The 12,935-nt window shown below is 37.1% G+C and overlaps 1 protein-coding gene across 6 annotated transcripts in view; it reads left to right on the forward strand.

The window, feature by feature from the left end:
* The window catches only part of ston2 (stonin 2), a 34,661-nt gene that overhangs the window by 6,411 nt on the left and 15,315 nt on the right, over window positions 1-12,935 (forward strand). For 3 of the 6 annotated variants that reach the window (XR_013206625.1, XM_077239192.1, XM_077239191.1), the window contains exons 2-3: window positions 6,485-6,657; window positions 7,463-7,627. Coding sequence is in view for 4 of the 6 variants with exons in the window: in XM_077239192.1 (XP_077095307.1) it covers window positions 6,579-6,657; window positions 7,463-7,627 (244 nt within the window). In the remaining 2 variants the exon portion in view is untranslated. The remainder of the gene's footprint in view (window positions 1-6,484; window positions 6,658-7,462; window positions 7,628-12,935) is intronic. The other 3 variants (XR_013206627.1, XM_077239196.1, XM_077239195.1) reach the window with 1 other exon arrangement.

The following is a 12,935-nucleotide window of genomic DNA, read 5'->3' on the forward strand; positions in this document are numbered from 1 at the left end:
TATCTATCTATCTATCTATCTATCTATCTATCTATCTATCTATCTATCTATCTATCTATCTATCTATCTATCTATCTATCTATCTATCTATCTATCTATCTATCTATCTATCTATCTATCTATCTATCTATCTATCTATCTATCTATCTATCTATCTATCTATCTATCTATCTATCTATCTATCTATCTATCTATCTATCTATCTATCTATCTATCTATCTATCTATCTATCTATCTATCTATCTATCTATCTATCTATCTATCTATCTATCTATCTATCTATCTATCTATCTATCTATCTATCTATCTATCTATCTATCTATCTATCTATCTATCTATCTATCTATCTATCTATCTATCTATCTATCTATCTATCTATCTATCTATCTATCTATCTATCTATCTATCTATCTATCTATCTATCTATCTATCTATCTATCTATCTATCTATCTATCTATCTATCTATCTATCTATCTATCTATCTATCTATCTATCTATCTATCTATCTATCTATCTATCTATCTATCTATCTATCTATCTATCTATCTATCTATCTATCTATCTATCTATCTATCTATCTATCTATCTATCTATCTATCTATCTATCTATCTATCTATCTATCTATCTATCTATCTATCTATCTATCTATCTATCTATCTATCTATCTATCTATCTATCTATCTATCTATCTATCTATCTATCTATCTATCTATCTATCTATCTATCTATCTATCTATCTATCTATCTATCTATCTATCTATCTATCTATCTATCTATCTATCTATCTATCTATCTATCTATCTCTATTTCAAACTGAAAACCTTTAAACTGAAAGCTTTTAAAACTACTTCAAACTTTCTGGCTAGGCTTTTTCAAGCCAACTTAAAGTTTGCCAACAAACTTTTTATCTAGTTTTTTATACTATTATAGTATTTATTTATATTTTGAAGTAGCTGATATTTTTATATTTTATTTTAGTTCCAGTTGTTGTAATTTTATGGTTTTCATTTTTATTAGTTTTTGTCTTTAAAATGTTTCATGTTTGTAGTCATTTTAGTTAAACTTAAGCTTAAATTTAATTTCAGTTGGTTTCTTGGCCAAAATGCCAAGACACGTTTTTTTACGATTTGCTACGTGGAAGTTAAGTTAGCTTTAGCTCTGTGAATGTGTGCGCTCTTCCAATTCATTAGATGCTATAGTAAATAACTGGAAGAATAACAAAATGCAATAACACAATGCAAACCAGTTTGTTATGATTATGATAATACATTTAATTTTTTTTTATAAAAATAACAGTTTGCTATGTCAAACAACAGTTTTAGTATAGCTAAAATAACTGTAAGTGGATGAGACCGGGAGCCTCGGCACAATCAAGTTACAATGGTCGTGCGCACTCTTACTTTAAGAAAAGGTGAAGAGGAGGCTGAACTGAGCCCTGTTGGCTTCTCATGATGAGATGCACCTGATGCTCGCACTCTGCTACGGTCACATATGTAGACCGTCCGTGACCAACTTGCATTTTGAGGTCCAGGTGTGGCTTGACATTGTAGCATCACCACAAAGATAATAACTGTTTATTCCTGCATTTAGACACTTTGTTTTTCCTTTTCGGTTTGTTTGTCTTTACTCCTATCCTCCTATCCACAGGTACTGAGTGGGAAAAATTCACTAAGACTGTGACAGCAGGAAATTATGCAGCGTCTATAAGCACAGTCTGAATAATGATGTCATGCATGATCATGAGCTCTCGGATGGTCGTGCGAGTGAGAGATTTGACACAGTTAGAGAGTTTTTAGGCCAGCTATGCCAAACGTCCGAATATTGTGCACATATATTGTGGATGCCTGCATGCACCACTGACATAACTGACAGACTGCCAAAGCCCAAGCCTGTTGGAGTCTGAGAAGTGGGTGGAAGTTTTGTAAGATGTTGCAGCTGCAAACATTGGTGTTGCTTTGAAATTCTGTCTGCACACTCTGAAGGCTCCAGAGAGCAACTAAAATGGCCAGATTTCAACTTTTTCACAATAATTTAAAATCTAGTCAGATTGTGTCATTTCATTTGCATCTGTGTGTGTTTGCCGGATTTAATTTGAATTAATTTAATTTAATTTCAAATTGTTTGGGTTCTGTCACTTCGGTCTGTTTATTCTTGGTTTGGTTACAGAGCTCGGACACTCCTATTGTCTCATGACAACATGAGTTGTTTGTTTTATCTTTTATTCGGACATTCATGCTCCGTGTGTTTGTCTTGAGCACACGGGATAAGCATTAATTTCTTATTTAGAGTATAATTTAATTTAAAAAAAGGTTATTTAATAATTTGGGGATAGTTTGCCTAATTAACTTTAATAATTATAATTTACTCACCCCTGTGTTGTTTCAAACATGTACAGTATGAATTTCTTGCTTTTGCGGAACATAAAAGAAGATATTTTGAAGAATGTTGGTAACCAAAGTGTTTTGGTCTGTAAATAAAGACTAGGCCTATCTAAATACCAATTCCGATGCAGCTTCTGAAAAAAATCATGGCCGATGTAGCCTAAAAGTTTATGTATAGTAAATTCTACGTTGAATCAATTGAAATATTTATTTCTAACACTACTTTTTGTAATGTCTTTATGATGATTTTCTCATTTCACTTTCACACAATAATGTCTTGAAGGCCTGGTTTCACAGAGAGGGCTTAGGTTAAGCCAGGATCAGACCTTAGTTAATTTAGGACATTTAAGTAGCTTTTATAAACGTGCCTTAAATAAAAAACATTACTGATGGTGAGCATCTTGAGACAAAACAATGGCAGGGACATATTTGAAGATATGTCAGTGCAGTTGCTTTCAGTTAAAACAGCTCAAATGTGCATTTTATTCTGGGACTACTAGGGTTAAGCCTAGGCTGTGAAACCGGGGGTGAATAATTTTTTGGGGATAATTTCTCAGCCAAATTTGATGTGCGATTAATTAGATTAGGCCTAATTAAAAGGCACATCATGTAGCCTAATTAATTAGATTAAAAATTATATTCGCTTGACATCCCTAGTATTGTATTTTTAAAAAGTGTCACAAAATAGTGTAACAAGGAGTTACAAAAATGGTTACTGATTAGCATTCATTTCATAAAGACCCTATTAATCCATAATTAGTTTTTGTGTTTTTTATTGTTAGTTTTCAGGCCATTTCTCAAGTTCAGAGAAAATGGAGGTAACTCAAGTTGTTCGACTTTGTTTCGTTTAGGACCTGAAAGCCCTGTTTATTTTTTAGCCCTGTTAACATGGTTTTATTTTTGTGATGTTATTACGTGACATAACTTTATAAGTAAGAATAGGGCTGGACGATTTTGGCTAAAATCATAATCGCGATTAATCGAACAAGTTACCTCGATTGCGATTATTGAACGATTATTTAAAAAAAAAATCTTTCTCATGTGTCACTGGCAAGGCTTATACTGTAAATATGTTCACGGTTATTTTTTTGAATGAAAGAATGCATAATCCTATCTTTGTGATTCTAAAATAAGGAAATCCACAGATAGCTTTTAATGCTTATTAAATATTTCAAACAATTGAATCAAACAAAGCATACAATGCTTGAAATAAAAACGTCTAATAAAAAAGTAATCAAGTTTTAATGTAAAAAGAAAGTTTACACAAAATGTAGAAAATAGTTAGTTTTGTAAACAAAATAAATTATTGTAAATAATGCCATCTTAAAAGTAAAATATAACTTGTATAAAACTAAAAAACGAATCCTTTTCATATTGTGTAGCATTTGTAAATGCTTGTGTTATCGAAACCTGCTTTGTTGAGTGGAGGCACTTGTTGCTGGGCGTTTGTCAGTCTCTCTCTTTTTTCGCTTGTTTCTTTGGTACAAGCGGCTCCTGTTGCTGAGTTGACTCAGTGTTTGAGTTCCCTTTCACACAGAGATTCCGGAAAATACACGGATAAAGTGGCCCGGGATTTGACCCGGGTTCCTTGGTTCATTCACACTGCCAGTGATTTTCCGGAATCAAGAGAGAGCGTTCACACAGACACGCACAACCCGCAAAGACGCGTGACATGTCCCAGCGGCGTCTATAGTTTGCTTATGAGCTGCGATTTCTCTCGAGAAACTACGCTTGTGCATTTTTTTCTCTGATTCGATCATAAACTAGCGCATTACCAACCGTTTCACACTGGCGAACGATCCCGGCTTAGCGCCATCATTACGACACGGCATTCATTACGGCTTTTGTTCACACAGCGCGCGTTCCGGTGTTGTGCCGAATTTCAACCCCCTGGCAAATTATTACCCCACTCGTTGAAGTCAGTATCTGATTGCCTAATCCTAACCCCACCCCTAATCCTAACCCCTCCCCCACAACTAATCCTAAACCTACCAATGTTAGGGGGGGTAATAATTTGACGGGGGTCGAAATTCGGCACAACACCGAGACTGAACACGGCAATGATACTATGTCCCCAACCTGGCATCAATCCCGGGTCGTGTTTGCGTTCACACAGAAGGTGTTTGTTCTGGCAATTTCCCGGGATCAACGCGCTGTGTGTAAGGGGCTCATGTTGCTTCAATGTCGCAGACTGGACGGGGCGGAGTTACGTGACTACACACGCGGTAATATGTTTTAAGGGGAAAGTACATTAACACACAGTGGACGGAAATATTAATAGGATTAAAAAAACGAAATAACCGAGATGGTAAAATCACGTCGGTTATAGGCTCTGAATTTCGGTTTCGATTTTTTTTTCGATTAATCATCATCGATTATATTCGATGAGTAAGAATAACCTTTTTAACTTTTAAATACAGTTACATGACCGTACAAGAAATGGCTGAGGAATATAGTGCTGATAGACAGCATCCAAATCAGTAAATGACGGCTGTTGTTTTTCAGTAAGTATGGGTGTTAGTTGTGAGATGTTAAATTCGGTAGGTGGAGGGAGGTGCTTGCTTTGTTTGGTGTGAAAAAGGTGGCCGCGGAATGGTAGCGTGTAGCCGGATTGTAAATGCAAAGGAGATTCATCAGAGCGAAAACATGTTACGGAATTGGCTCCAATTTACTAGATTGTTCAGCACGTCCAAGTGCGTTTCCTCTATTGAAGTGTGTTTCCTGCAGGGTCTTGATTTAGGAGAGAAAATAGGCCCCTCTCTGATGTGGAAAAATCCTGATCACAATGGTTCTCAGCATTTGTTACTGTGCCTTTCCTCCTTTGTGACCTTTGAAGGGCATCGCTGACTTTAAGGTGGTGCATTTGTCACCCAGTTGCTTGTTAACACTAATGAAACATTAGAGTGCAGTGGTCCTTGACACAAACTTTGATTATATTTACAACACACTGCTTTAATGTATGGCGTTGCATCTAAGAAGCCAGAAGGGCTGTACTAGCTCTTTGTGTTATAAATAGTTTTCAGTTGTCAGACATTTATCAGTAGTCTTTCCTGCAGCTTCACACAGCCTCCATCCTGTATAGAAAGGCCCTGTTGTTTTCTGTTTGGCAGTCAAAAACACTTACACAAGCCTTATGTGTTTACTGCTGTCACTTCTTGTTGTCAAAGCCTCAAATTTGCAACCTTTTTGTATTCTCAACAAATCCAAGTACAACATTACTCATCCTGTAAAGCCAGTAGAGCAACCCTCTAAAGTAAGCAGGATGATTCTTCATTATCACTTGATGAGCGATAGGGCTGGCCAATATATTGAGCATTTACAATATATTTTGTTGACTATTCAAAATCACAGAATATTGTGATGGTTTAAATGTGCATTGTTTTTGTTTAAACTATTTTGTGCCCACTCATTGTGTCAAAACCTGCATGAGGACAGACATTTTAATAACATCTTATTTAACAAATTAGCAAAGTTGAAAAGTTTGATCAGTTTCAAATCAGCTAAAACAAAAAACAAAAAAAAAATTATCAATGGAAGTTCACAGGTGACATTTCAGATGCATAGCTATGTTTTAATAAAAATACAGATAATTATAATTTATTATACTATAATTTTGGTGCAAATACGCTATTGTACCCGAACAGTAAATAAAGTTTGGGGTCATTTAAGATTAAAAAAAAAAAATTAATACTTTTGATCAACTGCATGCTTCCTTGTTGAATAAAAGTTACATTGAAGATATTTATAATATTACAAAAGATATTCTATCTAAAAAATATATATAATTTTTTAAAAACTTTTTATTAATCAAAGAATCTTGACAAATCACAGTTTTCAACATTGACTGGAATAAGAAATGTTTCTTGAGCATCAAATCCACATATTTAAAATTATTTCTGATGGATCACATGAAATGTATAATGTATTTCTGTTCTGTTTAAAAATAGTGTAAACAAGCCTTGTTTATTGTAATTATTTTAAATATTTTGACTCTTCTTAGCAGCCATAACTGTTTGGCCAGAAGTTTAAAGGAAAATACCTTCATATTGAAATGGATCAAATCCTCAATGAATAGCTAATGTTTTTTTCTTTCTTCTTAAGCCTTCCTTAGGTGGGCATGGCGTTCAAGTTTTGTTGGAGTGAGACAAAGTTACAAGGTGCAAGCAACTGAAGACACAGGACAGAACAACTCCCCATGGCTGCTACAGCCAGTAGCAGAACTGGAACTCCAAGACCGGGGTGGGTTGCTTTTTCAGATGAGGGGTCACAGGCAGGTCAGTACAAACATTGTCTTTACTCACAAGTCTCTAGATATTTTGTGAGTTCAGTTCTCTGGTATCAAACATGGTAAAAAAATGTATACCTCTTATACTCTGCTGATGAAAGTAATAAATGTAAATGTAAGTACCTATTTGACCAGTCGATAATATACCTTCTTCAGAGATAATCTTCAGTCTTTACAATGTTAGGTACTGTAAAAAAGGTACTAGGTCATGTAATTTTCAGAACTCGCAACTTTCAAAACTGTTTCATGGAAGTTTTGTCTATTGAAAGTGTTTTTGGAAAGATGAACAATTTGTCAGCTGAACAATTGGCATGTTGTTAAACTGCAGGACAAACCAATTGAATACACTGTACTTCTATCCCTCACAGCCTTATTTTCATTCGTGTAAAAAATTAAGTATGGCACTACCCTAACTAACTCAGTTTTACACAATTGGAAAACCTTGTCCAATCTTTGATAGAAGGATTGTTGAATGTTACTTTACATGGCAAAGAAAGGCTCTAGATGACGTTCTTGTACCTAATTGAAAAATAGTTTTGCACCATTCATAAGGAATTATAAAGAAATGTAACCTTTTGCGGATTGGGCATCAGTTTGTTTTACTCTGTCTGAGTTTGCGTTCAGACCTTTCCGTGAGATTCCTGAGTCCTTAGGTCATTGCTCCAAGTGATTACTACGGGAACGGTCCAGAGCTCTTGCACCCTTCTAGATTTAACATTCAGCTGTGACATTTCAACTGAGCAGAGGCTGTATTTCACTTACCGTGTTTGTGTGTTGTTTCTTCTGCTCTGTAGATGAGGACCACCTCCAGCCCTCTTTAGAGCAGCCTGTGCTGGACTCCTCTACTTGGGCAGAAGTACCATGTGTGCCTGGCCACAAGACAAAGCAGACAAATTCCTGGGTTCAGTTTGATGACAAACCATGGTCACCCTCTCCTCCTCCCTCAACGCAGGTAAAAGGTATGAGAACTTCTTAAATTTGTTTTTTTTTTATTGCATAAAATGTGGAATCTCACTTTGGAATTCACATGCTATGATCCCTAAGGGATGTTCAGGATTCAGTACAATACAATCCATCATCCTTCAGTTTGTTTAAAAATCATTGACAATACTAGAAAACAGGGAAATGCAATGAAAAAAGTTTCAAAAAGGGGTCATATTGTAAGGAAATAAGATCTTCTGAGAAAAGAGTTCTGCAAGGTTAAGTATTCCAGTTTTAAAACAAACTTCCTCCCCTAGACCATTTTTTGAAACTACCCTGCTTTAAAAAAAAAAATGAAGATTTCATGCAAGTGCATGTACAAGCTTCACATTTCTGCATTTCCTCAGTTTCATAAAAATAGTAATAATACAGGTAGTTTCATAATCAGACTCAAAATAAACTCAAAATAATGTGTGACATATGCTTCCTCAACAAGTGAGTACGTAGTCATGTGACTCATGATATTGACAATTCCCCTGGAGCAGTCTGGGATTATGCCTTGCTTGAGGGCACAATGGCAACCTTTCAGAACCAGCTTTGAGCTTCTAACCATTACACCACACCCATTTCAACAAGGATTTCCCAATGTTTCCAGTTTTCATGAGAAACATTATTCTACTGATTTCTATAAATGAGTTGACTTAGTTGGGTTGGGCTGATTATGACTGTGTCATTTCCTTTAGGCCTGAGGCTTGGTCTAGTCTTGCCTGTCTCCCTTTATCTCTGTCTGTCTCTTTTTTGCACACATTGACTCACCCACCCCCACTCTTGTCAAACCCGGCAAATTTGCCAGCAACTCTTTCCCAGGAAATCTCCTATGAGAGGCCGGGTGCAGCACCACGCAAATGGCCAAACCCTTCAAACCCTAATTGAAGCCATAAGCAGAGTTTTCATCTCAGCTGTTGTTGCTCTTGCATGAAATCTGCCTAAGGATGAAGTCCAGGGTGCAGCCAGTCTATCATTCCTTCATAATATGATCACTAAGAGATCAAGCCTGTGTTTGTTAAAGTACTGCTTGTTTACTCTGATTACAGGGGCTGTCCAACATATGATTTCAGGTTTGATGGCTTTATTTTCATGTGTGGTCTAGAGGAAGGTTTAGCAGCCAGGAAACCAATGTCATATGTTGGGTTTATCCCAACCACAGTGTCTTAAATTATTTATATTCGAAGGCATCCAGATTAATTTTATTTTAGATCAAATGAATTCTAAGGGGTAAAGAAAGGAGTAAAAGCAGTTTATCTTTTACTGCTAATGCAGCAGAAACCTCATGTTGCCATGGTTATATTGTGATTATATGTGAACATAATGTGATTTATTGAATAAAAATCGTTTGAGCACATTTGGATCCATCTGAAGTTGTGATTATAGTGATATCAGTGGTTTGGGAAACCTCAGGAAAAGGAGTGCTAGGTGGAGTAATCCCACATGCACACTTTTTTTCTTTTCTCATAGACTCAGAATATTATTCAAATCTTTAAAACTATTCACTTGAAACATTGAGATTCCACTTATCACTGTCAACATGGATACATGAAAATACAGAGATTTTTCTGGTTTTGAATGCATTGAATTTGGTTCGAAAACTAGTTAAAGTGTAATAGTATATGTGAATGAACAATGTTTACTCGTTCTCTCTGTTACTTGGATCGAGAAATTCATGTTTTTTTGTCAGCTAAAGTCTTTTGACAGCTCCAGGGCTTTCGTGAAAACTACAGATTATATCTCCGCATTTTGGCATCCCCGCCCACGGACCGTCAGATCAACAGAGGGTTATTAACAGAACAGATCGAATAAATTTCGTGTCAATTTAGTCTTGCTCCACTTCCTCTCTGCACCCCTGAGTTTAGAATGAATTTCGCGGAGAACATCAGATAACTAGGGGGCAGAGGTGGTGGCGCGGGCTGGTCAGGAGGAAGGGGGGCAGAAGTTGTCCAAGCAGGATGTTAAAGTGGAGAAAAGAGTATTTGTTGCACTGTTAGTATCTAGTGTTGAGAGCTGATCAGGTGGAGGAAGTGTGGATGAGACCAAAGAGGATAGGCGAGAGGATATGAGTGAGTGTAGGTTTCGCCGAAAGGTGACCTGTGGAGGAGTTTGTGTTGTGTTCTGAGGCAGGTTGAGGTTGAGAGGGAGGAGGAAGTAATCTGTGTGTGCAACGGAGTGACCAGTGTATGGTCAGTGGAGCAGCAGCACGTGTAAATAAGGTCTAATTGGTTACCTGATTTGTGATTAGCCACATTAGATACTCGTTTGAGGCCGAATGAGGCAAGCAGAGTGTGGAAATCAGTAGTCTGAGGGTGCTTCTCAATATCCCTCCTCATCTCCTCGCTCCTCTGTCCTCCATCCTATGACCCGGAAACCAATCAAGCACAGCCATCTTGAAGGACATTTCAATTCTCTAATTGCACCGCGAGGAGTCGAGGATCGAGAAGTGATGAGGCTTTCGGAGGAGTTATGAGCGAGGATACACAGGTGTATCCTATGCGGAAGTGTTTTATTGACTAAACGTGACGCACGTATACATTCTCCTCCCCCTTCACATCGATCACAATCGTTTTAATTTATACTTTACCTTTGCAGTTTATATAAACCACACATATCACATATTTCAACAGGGTATCTTGCTTTATTATTATTCATTATGAATTTCTTAAATAAACAAACTTCAACAACATAAAGGCAGATCCTTTGAGCGCTGCTGATGACGCTGTGAAATGACGCTCGAGTGATCCAAGTATTCCAATTAGGGATGCACCGATACCACTTTTTAAGGGTCGAGTACGAGTACCGATATTTTTTTCCTGGTACTCGCCGATACCGATACCGATGCCTGTTGTACTGGGGGGTTCTCGTTTTATGTGGCAATTTTATAAGAACAACACAATGAGACTAATGAACATATCAGCATCTTTATTTTCAACAACTTAAATAAACTTAAAAAAATAATTCATTCTTATTGTGCTTATCACAAATTTTCAAAGCCCAAATTTCACAGAGTCCAATAACCTCCAAAGGGCAAAACCAAGGACATAATGAATGTAAATTTTACCTGCCTGTCACAAAGTTGTCAAAATGCTAAAGAAATCACAGACAACAAGACAATCAAATTTGTCATAAAGTGCCAAAGAAATCACAGAACAAATGTTTAACATAACACTGAGTAACAATGTAATCACAGCCGAAAGTGTAAAGTGAAATATTAGAGTGTACTATTAAATCTAGCAACACTATAACTGCAGGAAGAGTGTTTATAAGGATTAAGAAATATAAGCTGAGGATATACGTGAGGTATCGGTCTTTGGTATCGGGGTATTTTTACGAGTACGAGTACAAGTACATGAGCTTGGTATCGGGCCCGATACCGATACTGGTATCGGTATCGGTGCATCCCTAATTCCAATGTATAAAAAAAAGCTTTCATTCGATTCCTCCGTCCTCATTTTCTTTCCTTGCGTCCTTCCCTCACAACCTACAGGGGAGGAGCTGAGGCGCTAGGAAAGGAAACGAGGATGCATAAATAAGAAATGAGAAGCACCCTGAGTCTTTTCTGGGTGAATGTGGAAGTCTCCGAGAACTACGAGAGGAGTACCATCCTCAGGGAAGGATGAGAGTAGCACATCAAGCTCCTCCAAGAAACTGCCAAGTTGACCTGGTGGACGATACACAACTACAAAATTGATTTTAACAGGCCTAGTGATGGTAATTAAATGTTATTCAAATGAGCTGTTGTCACACAGAGGTGGTAAAGGATACAATTTCCAATCGTTTGAGATGAGAAGACCAGTACCTCCACCCCTTCAGTTCAGGCGAGGGGTGTGTGAGAAAGTGAAGTTAGAGAGGGCAGCAGGTATGGCAGTGTCCTCTGGTTTGACCCAGGTCTCAGTCAGGGGCAATAGGCTGAGACCTGAATGACTAGAAACAGATGTAATGAAATCAGCTTTGTTTACAGCGGACTGGCAATTCCAGAGACCGATGGGAAAAGAGCATAAAGTGCAAGAGGACACTGGAAAGGTACGCAGGTTGCTAGGATTGTGCTGCCTCCTATGTGTGACATTTGATTTACGTGTGTTAGAAATAGTACGGATTTGAGAACGCATAGTGAAAGAGAGCTTACAAACAGAAAGATGAGAGGAAAAGTTGTGTAAAAGAGAGAGTAAACAAGAAAATAATACTGAAGTGCCTTGTCAGTGTCCTTGCTTGGTGGAGTCGTGCAGGTGACTAAACGTGAACAAACGAGACTTCAACAACGAGATTTCAGCTCGTGAGCACAGTAAACAAACACTGTTTCCTAGTAACTAAAACTGCACTTTAAATCAAATGAGAAAAAGATACAAAACACTTACAGTTACTCTCACCTCCTGTTGCTTGACTGCTTCTTTCTAATTAGTGCTACAAAACACTGTATAAATGGCGCAAGCTGGCTTAGGCCACGCCCAAAGGTGTCATAAAACAGTGTTCGTAGTCATCCAGTTTGAAATGTTGACTACAAACACTTTTTTTTTAGATTTTCTGTTTCTGCGTTCTCTCCATATTTATGATCCTTTGCAGCCTTTAGCCGCTGCCTACAATGTTCTGGATCCTTCACCGTACCAAAAATAACTCGCTCTTGCTAAATGTTTATTCTTGCCCCTGGGAACTATACAATTTGACACCATTATAACTAAAAGTTTGCTAAGAGTATTTCCTACTAAAGCAAGGTGTTTTTTTACTCTGGTCAAGCGTATTCATAGCATTCTAATGGGAGTGGCCTTGGATTTAATTATTATTATTTTTTACACATTTCTACTGCATAGGCAGCCAAGTTTTATTGAAAGCCCATTGCCAGTATCCCTTAATTTTTTAACTAATTCAGTTTATTAATTTGAGGTAAGAATCATAATTGTTTCAATTTGCATTGTCATTGGGTGTACATGGGTGCCAATAACAAGAATTAACTGTTATAAAAAGGGATTTTTGCTATGCATATTAACAGACAGTTCATTGTCAGTCATTTGCTGCATCGCTTGTTTTCTCTCTGCATCAGTTGTGAAGACACAGTAAGATTGTATTTCTTATATTTTCCTTTGGTGACTTGATGTGAGGAACATTCATGGAGTTCTGTAGAAATCAAAAGCTTTGGGCATGCTTAATAAAAGTTTTATGTTCAATTTTAATCAATTTCTATCATTCTTTGTAAATTGCTTTTCGTAGTAAACATATCGCCATGTTTTAGTTACTCGCCAAAGCAAGTTTGTCTCTTGTTTTGCCCTTGGCAAGTGATATCAATATATTCCTCTTAGTTGTTTT

The sequence above is a fragment of the Siphateles boraxobius genome, unplaced genomic scaffold (genome assembly GCF_051911475.1).
Source record: "Siphateles boraxobius isolate OS27281-9 unplaced genomic scaffold, OSU_SipBor_1 22, whole genome shotgun sequence".
NCBI lineage: Eukaryota > Metazoa > Chordata > Actinopteri > Cypriniformes > Leuciscidae > Siphateles > Siphateles boraxobius.